Source organism: Ciconia boyciana, chromosome 1 (genome assembly GCF_034638445.1).
Source record: "Ciconia boyciana chromosome 1, ASM3463844v1, whole genome shotgun sequence".
Taxonomy (NCBI): domain Eukaryota; kingdom Metazoa; phylum Chordata; class Aves; order Ciconiiformes; family Ciconiidae; genus Ciconia; species Ciconia boyciana.
The window spans coordinates 60682621-60696473 of record NC_132934.1 but is presented as its reverse complement, the minus strand read 5'-3'; the positions used below and the strand labels follow the sequence as shown (position 1 = coordinate 60696473).

General features: G+C 42.7%; 1 protein-coding gene across 1 annotated transcript in view; it reads right to left on the bottom strand.

The window, feature by feature from the left end:
* Positions 1–3841: 3841 nt before the first annotated feature.
* SYN3 (synapsin III) overlaps positions 3842–13853 on the bottom strand; it is a 206733-nt gene continuing 196721 nt past the window's right edge. Inside the window, exons 14-17 of the mRNA XM_072870318.1 lie at positions 13218–13352; positions 8104–8188; positions 6307–6604; positions 3842–4793 (exon numbers count right to left, since the gene is read on the bottom strand). Coding sequence (XP_072726419.1) covers positions 4661–4793; positions 6307–6604; positions 8104–8188; positions 13218–13352 — 651 coding nt within the window. The 3' untranslated portion in view covers positions 3842–4660. The remainder of the gene's footprint in view (positions 4794–6306; positions 6605–8103; positions 8189–13217; positions 13353–13853) is intronic.

The window sequence follows — 13853 nt, the reverse complement described above, 5'->3', positions numbered from 1 at the left end:
TTAAACACCTAAGAGTATGTATTTATAGAGTCGGGGGACAGTGGTTTCCCTTCAATATCAAGATTAGCCTTAATTTTTAACATTTGCCTGCAGTGGTTGAATTACCTTGTCCAACAGAGTTTTCACTTAAGTGTTATAGCCAGGCCTCGTAGAGCTTAGTGATTCCTTATATTCCACTGACTATAAAGAGGAAAAGGGAAATCTACACTGTGTTGTTCTTGCACCATTTTGTCCTTGTGATGAGTGCTTCAGAAATGCATAGATAATATTCAGATAAGGTTATACAGCTTTATCTGATAGAAGAATTTGTAGCTTACTCTTTTCACTTTTTTCAAGCTATTTCTGGGACAATGATCTCTATGTGTGTGAGATCTGTTAATTTTGTGGCACCAACGGTACTCACGTTATGAGTGCCTTGATGACAGTCACATTGCTTGCTCTGCTGGCATGCCCCATGCTGCTCTGGAGTTGGGCCCTCTCTGCCGTGAATACAACCTTGTTGTACTTCTGCCAGGCTGATGCCACAGGTTCTGTTTATCCTGGATTTTGTCATTTAAATGTTTGTTTTTGAAGAAGTGAACTCAACCTTTTTACAGATACACCACTAAGTGACTTGAAGATATTCCTTCCCTTTGTAGTTTCTTCGCATTGTGGTAAAGGTATTGTGAACCAAAGCTAAAGGAACCTGACTTCTCCTGAACTGTCAAGTTCCCTAAAGTGGAGTTCCCTTTATTCATAAAACAGGATATGAAAAAGAAAGTGAATATCTCGGGACCAACAGTATAAAGTTCAAGACAAAACAGAGGGAATATTTTAAAACTAGCTGCTTATTTTGTTTATTCGCCAGCTCCTAGGCCAGGTATGAGTGTCGTTGCCATTTGCAAACTCTATAGAAGAGAAATCACAAAAGATTAAATGCCTGAAGATGGGCATTTCTTACCTGTACTGGTCATCTGTGTCCAGTGCTGTTAGGGTTGCTACTAACAGTCACTTAGAAAGAAGGAACTATTGTCCCTGGCTTTCCTATTTATTGTTTTATCTTATTCATGAAACTTAAGCCAACCAGATGAAGTAACTGGGTCATATGCAGGGTGTAAGGTCTTAGGTACCCGCCTGTGATTAGTGAAAGGGAAGAAAATACCACTGCAGTTATTGGAGCAGGACTGCTATTCTTCTGACCCTTAGCTTTATACAAGACTTCTAGTTGCATGGGAATGTAAGTGGCATTCCTCTTGAAATACCACACCTTGATATTACAAGAAAGTCAAGATGTTTCTCAGTCTGTATCTAAACAGCAAAATGTAAATTAATTTTCCAGGTGGTGGATATGAGTGGGTGTCTTAGCTGTGTCCCAGCTCCTTCTTGGGCTGGATCCAAACACAAATCTATTCATGTTTCCTGGCTTCCATGTGAAGAAAATTAAAGCATGCAGGACAGAAGGGAAGCTCTGACCAGGTGTTCAGTTTTCACAGCTGTGTGAGAAAGATTCCAAGGCATGCTGTGGGGCATGTCTGCCCTGTGATTTAAATGTAACTTCTGTTCAACTTTTCTGTTGCCTTCTTACTGCCCCTAACTCCAGCTGTTTTATATTCAGGTACCTAAATATACCTTCTTGGGTATACCTTAGTTCCCCATTCATAAAATGGAGAATATACCCCTTGTATTCCCTCTCTCTCGCTTTGTTAGATTGTAGGGATTTTGGAATAGAAACCCTGCATCAAAGGTAATAACCTGAATATATGATGATGCATTTGTGAATCTCCTGCTAGCCACAACATCTAGTATGTGAGAATCATAGTTGGAGATCGAAGTGTATTGTTGGAACATTTATAGGACACAGTATAGAGTTTCATTGTTTTAACTTAGGAAATCAACTCAGTGTTTTCATTAAAGCACTTCTGTGGATAGAACTGAAGATGCTTTTCAGGAACTATAGGAGTAACCAAGTTAAGCTAAGAGTGCCTGTTGTTTTTGCTTGTTTTCGCAAGCTGGAGCTAGGAGGAGGGGAGATGCCATTCTGTTTGCTTGTCCCTTGAAAGATGACAGCTGGGAGCTGCAGGCCAATGAAGAGATCTGAGTCACTGCTGAGTATCAAGTCAACAGTGCTATCCTGTTACTGTGGTCTACTGGAGGACAGCCCTGCTGTGTTCAAATGCAGCATCAGCACATGATCTGACCATTGTGGTTTCAGTGATGAACTGGGGTCGATTTATGGGGCCGTGCTATACTAGACACTAGTTACTTATTTTTTGTATAGGTTGTGTTGGTAAGAGAGACATAAAAAGATTCAGGGGATAGAGCAATTGAGGATTCTGGCAGTAAACTTCTATTTTTGTCTTTGCATCTCTGGTGACCACTTAGTAGGAAAAGGCATAAACCATGCTGAGGGAAGTGTTATAGAAAGAAATCCTCTCCCACCAGGGTTGTATTACCTCCTCTCCATATAGTGGAGCCTGTTAATCCGCTATTGTTCTTGCCAGTGGGATAGTGCTTGCTCAAGGCCATTTGTCACTCTTTTATTGCTCCTGGAGACTGCAAAACAGCAGGGTCTGTTTTTTTTCTCAGACAATGACATGCATTTATGATGCTACATTGTAAACTGCTCAGCAAATCTGGAAGGACAACACAGAACTGGAAAAAAATCATCAGGGAATAGGGTGGTTCTATAATACTGAACTTGAGGTATAAATCATTGATCCAGATGAGTCTCTTGAGAGCCTTCCAACCTGGAAAAGCTATGCTGTTACTTGCCTGAAAGCGCACAGGTCACAAAAGCCATTATATGTGTAAAGGCCTGCTCAGGGGTAGGTCATACAAGGTCCAGATGACTGCATTGGATTTAGATGTTCATTACAGGTGCTATGCAGGAAGGAATTGCTTGTTTGGCTTTATTTCCACCAGTGAATCATAAGATCCAAGATGGCAAATGCTGCTGTTGCTTTTGCTGCTTTGGGGATCTCCCTGTTTAAGTGACAACAAAGATCTGTGCCATTGGCTCAAATGTTTTTAACTTACTGACCTCCCTGCCTCCCTGGGCATTCCTAAGTGCCATCAAGGTGGAGTTGCTAAGGGAAGCACAAAGCCAAAAGTCTGGCCTTGAAGCTGTATGCACAGTTTGTGACTAAAGGACTTGACAAAACTTGAAGAAAAGTCGAGGAGGTGGGATGGGGACTGGCGCCTGCATTAGGTGTGCTATAGATAGAACTAGCACAGTGCAAGGCGTAGGCTCTCAGCTGGTAGAAATAGCCATAGATACATTAATTTACCCAAGGTATTTTTTTCAATTGTGAATGTAGCTTGTGTCATTCCTGTTTTTTGCCACGTCCCGGTTCTAGTATATGTGCTCATACACAGCTTCATTCTGTGTTGCAGGCTTAGAGGAAAAGCACACCTGGCAAAGATCCATCTCTGTCTTCTCTGGAAGAATAATTCTTGGGGGTGGTTAGGGAGGACTAATACTGATCTTTAGCTGCTTGGCGCAATTCCATACATGCCCTCCCATGGCTTGGTGTCTCTGGATCGACCCCAGCTCATCTTATTTGTAAAGGATAGTTTTCCTGTTCTATTGCAGGTTTGTCGCCTTGCATTCATTTTGCTCTCACCCCAGTGAAGTCAATGGGAGTTCAAGGAGGGAGACAGGATTTCACTCCATCTGTCTGTCCATTCAGTATTATGGAACACTCAGCACACAAGTATGTGCACTTCATCAGCTCTGCTATTAATTAAGCATGTTCCTGGGGGACATACTTAGCCAGATGTGACCAAGTCACCAAAGTGCTTGGAGTTTAGCTGGGTTTTGTCTGGAATTTGTGTGAACTGTGAACATGAACTCTGGTGTTTCCAGGGGCAGGGAAGAAGTTGTTTTTTGCGTGGAAGGCCCATTTCTCAGGTTATCTTTGAGCTAAGGCTACAGGGTTAGAACATGACATTTTTCTCTCAGAACTCAGGATTCACGTGCAGGGGACAAAATGTCTCTGTTTCATGCCTTCTATTTATATCTGCTATGAGCAGGGTGATCTGGAACAAACCAGCAGTCCATCTGGATGACCTGCTCATGTGATGTTTGGTGCTTACTGATGTCTGGTACCGTATTTAACTTGAATTTAGTTTTGCTCTGAAAAGTGACTTTTTACAAAGTTGGTATCATGAAGTTCCACAGTTCACTGTGTTTCCATGCTCAAGCATGCTTACTTTACCAGTCAATGAATATTTGCTCTTGACTCTGTCTTTGCACATCTGTTTCTGAAATAAGCCTATATATTTTTTTAGCTCAACCTCAACAAAGATTCAGTAATTGGAAGTTAGCAATTGTATTGACTATATACAAATCAAAATAAAATCTAGTTTGCACTGTCATAACTGTGTTGACTCCACAGGGGTTAGCAAGAGTAAAATTTGCTTTACCACTCAGTCATTTGACCAGATGTGATTCTGATTATGCACAAAAACCAATGAAATAGTGCCACTTCTATACAGTCATTTCTCAGACTGTTGTTATAATACTTTCTTTGTATTAAAACAACTATAGTTTTCTAAATTCCCTTTACCCAGGTGTTAATTGTAAATTGCTGGGTACCATTCAGTGTATTCCGGGATGACATCAGGTACGCTGATACGAAGAGTGAGGGCTGACAAAAGCACAGATCCAGCTGCAGGGCTGTTAATCGGAAAACAGGCTAGCAAATGACTTCCTCAGGTTACGGATGGTCTCAGCTTTTGCTTCGTCTTCATTGGCATTTCCCCGCTGAGATGATTCAGATATGCTGAAGGTGTTTGTCAGGGACTGCGATTTGCTGAAATGGAAAACAGAGTTCAGACTCAGCAGGAGAAGGTGGTAGTTCAAAGTTGGTTACTGATGCTTTGTGTTCCGTCACACAGACAAATTCAAGGATAAAAGGAGAGGTAAGCAAGGAGAATCTCCATATGCTAAGACATCCAGGAAATGAGGGGAGGGGAGAGGAGAGGATGGGGCACAGGCAGGTGGCTCCAATATCACAGCCCAGACTAGTAAGCGTTTATGAAAACATCTGACTAAAACCATGCAGTTGCCATTTGGTGCAACTGTTGTGAGGAACAGTTAAGTAATTTCACTACTAATACAGAAGAATGGATTCATACTGAGGGTCACCTGTCTCTCATCAGCCACACCATGGATGGTGGTCCTGTCCTTTCAAATGTGAGAGCACGAGGGGTTGGGCAAGTTGGTAGCCATATCCCCTGCAATATGTGCTGTTGCCTGCCCTCCCTGGCACGTCTGTCCGACTGTCAGCTGTGCTATGCAGGTCTTTTGGTTGGCCGCACTGCTCCTGCTGGGTGTATATCTGCTAGTGTTTAAGTTCAGATCAGGCCTGTGCTTTTGAAGTAAATCTCCCAATTTTCCCCACTTACTATGCTTTGTCACCGAGTGGTTTTTCTTGGTCAGTAATAGGTGTTAAGCACAAGACCAGACTCTGAATTAAAGTACCTGAAATATGTATGGTGTGGAGACTGCATCCTTAGCACCAACATTTTGATCCTTAAGCCCACGGGTCTTGGTTTGCCTTGCTAATGTAGACATCATCACTGAAAGCCTGTTCCAGAACATTGCTCCTCTGCTGTCTAGAAACCGTCTTCTCATTCCTAGCCTATATTTAGTTCTGGTCTGTTCATACCAGTTTGCTCGTGTCAACTTTTTGTCAACACCGAACATTTTTTTGCCAATCTTTCCTGCCATGGTGCCAGCCAGATACGTTCTGTGAAGGGTGGCAGCAAAGGCTGCTACCAAAGATCCACAATAATTCAGTCCAGAAGAGTGCTTAAACATACAGTCACCATCTGGAGGTTTATATATATGAGTAGTGCTGCTTTCACTCCCTGCCCCCCCCCCCCCTTTTTTTTTTTTTTGCTACCAATTGCAAAAAATTGTGTGGCTCCTGCATTCAGGGAATAGTGAAGGAATGACTTGTTGAGCTTTCTAGCCAATAATGTGCAGATTACAGCCTGTAAGGAGTATACACCCTGCTGGGAAGGTAGTTGGTATGCTATGTTGGTATGGCCGGGGTAGAGCACACGATTAACTATGAATGCATAAGCAAGGGGAAGAATGTGAATTCTTAGAGCTGTCAAGTACAACTTGTTCTTCCTGACAACAGTTCAATGGTGGCCTGTTATGCCCATGCATATATACCTCTGAAGTCACTCATAGTTGTCCAGGCCTTTGTCCCTGGGGACTACTGCCTGACAACAGGTGAAACGTTCTTCATGCCAGCTCAGGGTACAGCTTTATTCTAATATCTACAGATATGAGCAGTTTAACAGAGCACCTACTTCAGATGTGGGTGTGGGGTGGCTTGCTGCTTGGACGTTTCAGTGGGGCTTGGCTGGCTAGGAGCCCGGCCTTGAGCAGGAGGTCTAGGCTGCTGTGGAGGGAACACGCCTGCCTTGGAAGCCTGGACTGGAGAGGACCCGGTTGCTGATCGGACTTGCTGTGGAGATCCAGGTGACCTTTGCTGCTGAGGTGAAGTGGACTGGGGACTCTGGGGCTGCTGTCCTTGAGGAGAGAGCCGCTGCTGTGGAGGTGCATTTGTCCGTGGAGGCTGAGATCCCTGAGGCTGGCGTGGTCCACCTGAAAGGGACGTGTAGACATAAACATGAGGAAGTGCATGTGGTGGACAACAAGCAAGGAGCATCTATATGGAAGAATGGGTTTTGCTGAGAGGAGAGACTATTCGGAGTAGCTTCATGCAGAAGGATAAGGGAAAACCTCTTTCATAGGCCTAACACTAGTGTCATGCCCACGTCTCTAGAGTTGTGGTCCATTTCTCTACCTCCTTCAGCACTAAAGAAGTTCTGCCACTCTCCCCAAAGGGAGTCACTTCAACGTGCTGTACTCTTCCATGTAACTAATATTTCTTATCCTTGGCAAGCACTTCCTGTGTTGGAAAGGAAGATTCACTGGAGAACCAACTCTCTGTAGGAAATGAAAGCTGAATCTACTGATTTGGGTCAGCGGTCCCTTCATGGGCCCAGCAGTTTGATGTGAGACTGTGTATCCTATTGCTATCCATATATCTGTTCCAGCATTATCAGCAGGTGGCTTCAGCCATATTGGTAGCAGACTCTCAAGACTGAAGAGGATGTGGAAAATAATTGGATGTGACATAGGAAATTGCTGGACATGACAGATAACAGTGTGAGAAGCTGGCAAACGTTACAGATAGTGTTGTGAGGGCTGGCTGGATTTCACAGGTGGTCAAGGGGGAGTTATGTGAGGAAAAAATTTCACAGAGAATTGAAGGGGAGTACTGGAGACAGATGGGGAAGTAGTATCCTGCAAGGCCTGCAATTCCTATGTCATCGTATCAGTAGTAGTGTATCACACCAAGATTACATAGATGCCTTTGGTATCAGAAATACCAAGTTTTGGATACAGTAAAACTGTGAGTGATGAGGAAAAGGTAATTAGAGGTGGGTGTTAATTTTGTAGGACATTGGGGTGGAGAAATGAAAGGACAAAGGTGGCAAAAAGGAGGGTCTAATTGGTTATGTGAATTGAGTGGTTGGTGTGGTCTGGGTACCCACAGGGCAGCCCTGTGCTTCATCACCTCAGCATAAATCAGGACAATAAACCAAATCTGTTGTTCTGACCAACCATGTAAGTCAAACCTGCTTCTGCTGTCAGGAGGAGCTGGGGGTGTGCTCTTGCTGACAGGGGAACACCAGGACAGATGGATCAAGGATCCTGGCATCACCACGTCGGTGTCTGTTCCAAGCCTGACAGCACCAGCATCTTCCCATCACTTCTTAACACTTGTAGCCACTACAGCTTTGTGCAAACACAAATACACTCTGTGCCCAGAATCCTGCTCCAGTGCCAGTTCAAGTGGCCTCACTTTGCTGAGCCAAGTCCTACCAGCAGTGTCAACTGGATCTGTATCAAACTTTCACCCCACTTTCTGAGCTGCTGTGGAATATGATAGAAGCTGCTTTAACAGCACACTGAATGTGCTGTCTGTTTGTCAGTGAATTGCAACAGTGACTGAAACCTTTATCCTGATAGCTTTTATTTAGAAGGAAAATGGATATGCCTCAGTCCACACTGTTATGAGGCCTGAAGAACTGTACCTTGGGGAGGGGGCCGTGGTTGGGACAGTTGTCCAAGCTGAGGTCCAGTCTGAGATTTCATTGACGCAGGCTGAACTTGTGGGGGCTAGAAGAAAAAAAGCCATTCCAGTTAATAGAGAGTCCCCAAAGAGAAGCCCTGAAGTAATATAGGAACTGTGGAGTCATGAAGTGTTCCTTAAATACACACACACACACACAGCATCTGGCTGGTAAAATCTCATGGGGCTAAAATGGAGAGCTGAGTAATAAAGAGCACAAAAGTTGTTTGCTCACAGGGAATAACAATGAAGTTACAATTTAGAATGTTTTTTAGGCAATCAGGAATTACCAAATGTATCAGGCCCGAGGGGGTCTCTTAGTCCCATCTCCCATTTTGGACAGTTGCCAGCACCAGATGTTCCAAAGGAAGGAGGGATGAACCATGGAAACATCTATGGAGTAATCATCTCTTTACCCTAAGGGGTCTCCTCTTGATTGCTAATAAGCAAGGGCCAGCTTAAACCCTGAAACATGAAGCTTACTATCTGCTCCACAAAATCTTTGCAACAGTTCCAGATATTTTGTTTTGATATTTACACCCATACCCTTTGAGTCTTGCTCAGCTCTCAGCCTCACTGCTTTTCCCATTTCTTAACTTCATTGCTTTGTTCTGAGTTTTGAGAACAATTCTCACAACCTGCCCTTGCTAGGCCATTCATTCTTTTGCAAACCTTTACTGCCCTCTCTCTCATTCACCTCCTTTCTAAAGCCAAGTGACTGAATCCCTTTGGTCCCTCCATGGGGATGTTTGCAGGCCCCTAATTGTTTTCATCACCCACTTCTCTTTCCCAGCTTTGTGATTCCTTCTGCAGATGCCAGAGGCAGGTCTGCTTACATTACTCCAGATGCAGCAGTATCTGGGTTCTCTGTATACATCACCAGCTCATTTCTCCAGCATCCTAATTTCCTGCTTCTCCCTTGTCAACACAGCCATAGGCTGAGCAATGGTTTTCATTAGCCTGTATGTGACAATGTCTTTCTCAAGGGGCATGGCTAGTGCCACTTGCAAGGTCTACAGATTGTTTATGTTCTCCCTCTCTCTACCCCCAGCTTAGCTTACCTTTCAATCTTCCGTACAGAGTTTCATTTGCTTTTGTGGTGACTTAACATACATAGCTCTGTCAGATGTTCTTCACTGCCATCCCTGGTCCTGACTAACGCAAATGTCGGTGCCATCTGCACTTTCTTCTCTCTCATTGCTTACTCTTTTTGACAAATATTTTAATAAACAGATTAAGCAACACAGAACTGTTGCACAAAGGGCTGGTCCAAGGTTAACAAAAGCCAGAGTAAGCCTATTGCACAAAATTGTTTATGAAAGCAGGGGAAGCTGGAAACAGATGGGCTGGTATGTGCTCGCTGGATTATTTACATGGAGAACACAGTGATAAAAGGGTCTTCAAGGCTCCTGGAAGGTCAGGAGAATGAGCTAAGTGATTCTGGAAACGGGAAGAAATCTTTCATAGTTGGAATCATTGAAATGAGTTTCAACTGACTAACATAAATGTGATGAGGTTGCCAGCCCATCTTTTATACTGTTTTTCTGGGACTTGCCAAATGGACGGGGAGGAAAACCTGGGAATTTTCCATTCATGGCTTCTAGTCCTACTTAGCTTGGGACACTAAACCTTCCCTTGGTATTGGTGGAAATTTACTGTCCTATGCTGTGAGACATCCTGATTAGACCAGCCAAAGAAAGGGAATCAGATCTCATATTCACCTCTATGGCCTTTGCCTACAGCCAACCCAAGGCTTCTCAGAGATGAAGGTAAAACAGGATTTTGAGGCTCAGAGATGAAGGGGTGAGGGCCAGCCCAAGGTCTTCTGCCTTTTGAAAGGAAACAGTGATGGGAAGGGATGGAGGTGGGGCAGAGAGGTGAGAAGAGAACCGCAGCTGTAACCATGAAACCAGTTTTCATGTTGTAGCCATGAAAAAAAGGTTGTCATTAACATCTTACCCTGTCCTGGGCTCAACTAACCCAATTATTGACATGACCAGGCTTAGCATTCTTTATGTACCCTCTCTGCTGACTGTTTGCAAGAATTAAAATCTCTCATATCTATGTCTTTATCTGAGGCCAGCTTCTGCTCCACAAAGAAACTTTGCCTTTTAGGCCCTCCCTGCTTGCTTTCTTTAACAGTACTTGTCTGTTACCTTGCCTAAGGCTTTTTGACAGTCTAGCTACATTATTTTGACTGATTGCCTGTTATCTACCACTTTATGAAAGAATTCTCAAAGAAATGATGGGAAAAGAATCAAAAGGAAATTAATGGAACATTTTTATTTGCAAAAAAATGTGGTAGATGATCTTAAGCCATGGTTCTGTTGGTTTATTAGTCTTCTGTATTATTCTTTAAATTATTGTCTGAGATAATTTGTAAGGTCCATGACTCTTACAACTTTTTAAACACATATTTTGTATTTGTTGTACACCAATCCTCTGGAGCAAAAACTGTTTCTAATGAAATTGCACATTTTTTCTTGGCAGCTTAGTCACTTCCTAAATTCAGTTCATTGGATGTAGCCACCTGGGTCTGGGGGCTTAATAATTTTTTAAAATATCAGTCATCAGTGATTTAATCACTGTTTTTGCTCTCACTCCTGTCTTTCTTATCAGGAAAAACTATATCTAGTTTTAAAAGTTCCCCACTTTCAGCAATTAAATTCACTTGAGTCACAACACTGTCCCTGTTGTTTTCCTTTTCTCCCTTAACTTTGGATGATCCATAGAACCCACCAATTGTTTGGTAAGGTTCCATCTTTTGATGAACTAAGAGAATTTGTTTCATTCTTCCCTCTATCTGTTCTTCAAAATCAATTTCTCTCCTTTTTATATTTCCTTTTATTACTTGCATGGTGGTGCATAAAGGTCTTCTTAAATGTCAGATTTCCAAATTTGGAAGATTTTTTTTCTCTATGTCTTGATATCCTCTATCACTTTACTACTTAACTCTAGAAGTTTATTCCTTGCATTCCTGGTTCAGGAGCAGATCAGAAATGTATATATACATTCTGGAAAACAGTGGTCTCTCAAATAACATCCATACAGCTTTACTTTTAATGCTAGGGAGTTGATGAATTTTCTCATTTTATTAAAATAATCTTTTCTAACTGTTTGTGTCATACCATTACTTTTTGATATCACATCTGTCCCTTGGACATCAAACCTAATAGTATATATTCACTTTCTGAATTTGTACCTGGGTGTTTCTTAAGGCTAGGTCAAGGTGTTTTTTTCCTTCTGCACTTGGATTTTGCAGTTCCAGGAAGCAGACATCTACAGAGATAGGGAACTCTCTCTGAATTGCTATCCTGCTGTGCTATTTGACTTGCTTCTTGATAGCTGTAGTCTCACATTATTATGACTTGTTGCTTCTTCCACCTCTGTCAATGCTGTGCACTCAGTTTCATAATTTCTGAGTTTTTCTTGATACAGGGACTAGTATAGACAGATGCAATAATACGTACAGATATTCTATGCATACCCATAGGATACCCAAGGATTCATATTTCTATGTATTCAGTACTACTGTCCTTCTATTCAGAATTGTTATTTTTCTTTGTTCTGTGAAGTCTTCACCTGTAGCTCTAGTTCTGCATCTCACCAGCCTCATATGTAATTACTTCTGCACATTTGTAACTAGGTGTTATAGCATTATGTTAGTAATTATAGCTTGTGCAGTTTCTGCAATGTTTGTTATACCAAGATCTTTCTCTGTAGCAAAACACTCTAGTTAACATGTTTGTGGTTTTAATTTTCTTGATTTTGTATACAGATATTTGTAGGTTGTATTCTTGATTAAGACCCTTTTCTTATTTAAGTCTTCTATTTGACACCCTATCACTCCAAGACAGTTTATTTTGTTCTTATTTTGGTCCTATTTTAGGTCTGTTGTAATCCAATCCAATCCTGTACCAGTATATTACATAGACAACAGATGCATCTGTCCATGTTCTCAGTTTCTGTTGGCTTCCCCTTTGCTCTTAGTTTATACACTCTATATCTTGGTTATTTCAGATGGCAGTTGTTGATTTCACTTTGGCCAGAGTAAATCCTATCCCTTCTGTATCACTTTCCCTGCCTCAAAGCATTTTTAGCGTCTATTAAATGTTTACCTCCTCACTCTAGCTAAAACTTGGTTTGGAGTTACCCTGAATACCCTTCATGCTGGGGACCTGGTTTAGCAGGAGTGGGCTGTCATATGACAAAAGCAGAGAGCCATAAAGTCCTTTCTCCCACTTTTTGTCTCAAGTGGAAATGGAAACTGTTCCAGTGCATTGCAGTCAGTATTATCCCTCAGCCTGTTTACTCTCCTGTCCTTTCTTTTGTACAGTTTTGTTGTCCTCAAACCTTCGTGCTTGGCTGCCTGCTAGATACTGAAAGAGGTGTAGCACATATACCTGGAGACACAGATTATGTTCTGGTGTGTTTCATTTATACAGAACTGCCACTGGGAAACGTGGCACTAAGATTAGATGCATTTGATACTCAAAATTAATGTACGCAAGAAGCACTAAGGGGTCACTAAATGCAAAAATGACAGGTTCTTATATGAATTCAGCATTTTAAGCCTCCTCCTGATGAAGGGGGTGAAGGGCATCTCCAAAGAAGAAAGGCTGCAGTAAGGAATGAAACAGCTCTTGGTGGAGATTCCCCACTTTCCGTTCTGGGAAGCACAGATTTTCATCAGGGATGCAAAAACTGGAATGAAACCTATCCTGAGGGATGATGTTAGATGAAGTCGGGCATTACAAGCACTTCTAAAAATGGCTGTCTTCAATATGAATCTATGAATTTAGCAAGCCAGAATGTCTAGATGCACAGACCACACTACTGGTGTGATGCCACAGTTATATGGAAAGAGAGGAAGGGACAGAGAGGTGCTTCTTAGGGGCATGCACTGCAGAGAGTCTATGAGAGACTTCTTTGGAAGAGCAGGAGTCAATCCATCCAATACACTCCCATATGAGACTGTTCAACTCTGAGATGTCTGACTGCCTGACACCCACAGGGAGGAGAGAGAGAAAAGAAGTTCAGGAAAACAAGTTGCCCATAAGGTCTATTTGCTCATACCCAAGGCCTCAGTGGTGACGGCGTAGATCCAGCAGTGATGACAAGCTGAGACATTTTGGAAACAACCAGATCAGCTATAAGCTGTCTGTCCTCTTCCACATGCTCCCCAATCAGGGGCATCGAGCTGTCCATCACCTGCCAAAGGAGGGAAAAAACAACAGTTAGTAAGGAGGTTTTCTGGTGGCAGATGCCTGTTTCAACTCAGCTCTCACACTAACCTGCTTTGTGTCTCCACATCCTTGCCAACACCTCTAGTCACCACTCCCCTCCATGCTGAAACATGCTTGACTTTCTTAGGTGTGGGATTTTGCTTAGGTTTTTTTTTGGAAATGGCATGTACTCCCCTGCCCCCCCCATCTTCCTTTCCCTCAGAACTTGGAAGCCAAGCCAAGCCTTCTGGTGGCTGGAGGCTTTCTAAATCAACTAAACACAAACTTGCTTCTTCACATGTCCTGAGGAGATGGCTGTGATGGGATGAGGTCTCTCTGGCATTGTCCCACAGCATTGGGGGGTGACATTGCAGCAGAAAGGGCCACAGGAGAAGGGAAACAACATGTACCAAAGCCTGAGGAGATGAGAGCAACAGGGACTGGGGGAAACCAGGAAACATTTGGGATTAATCAACGCAAAGCACTG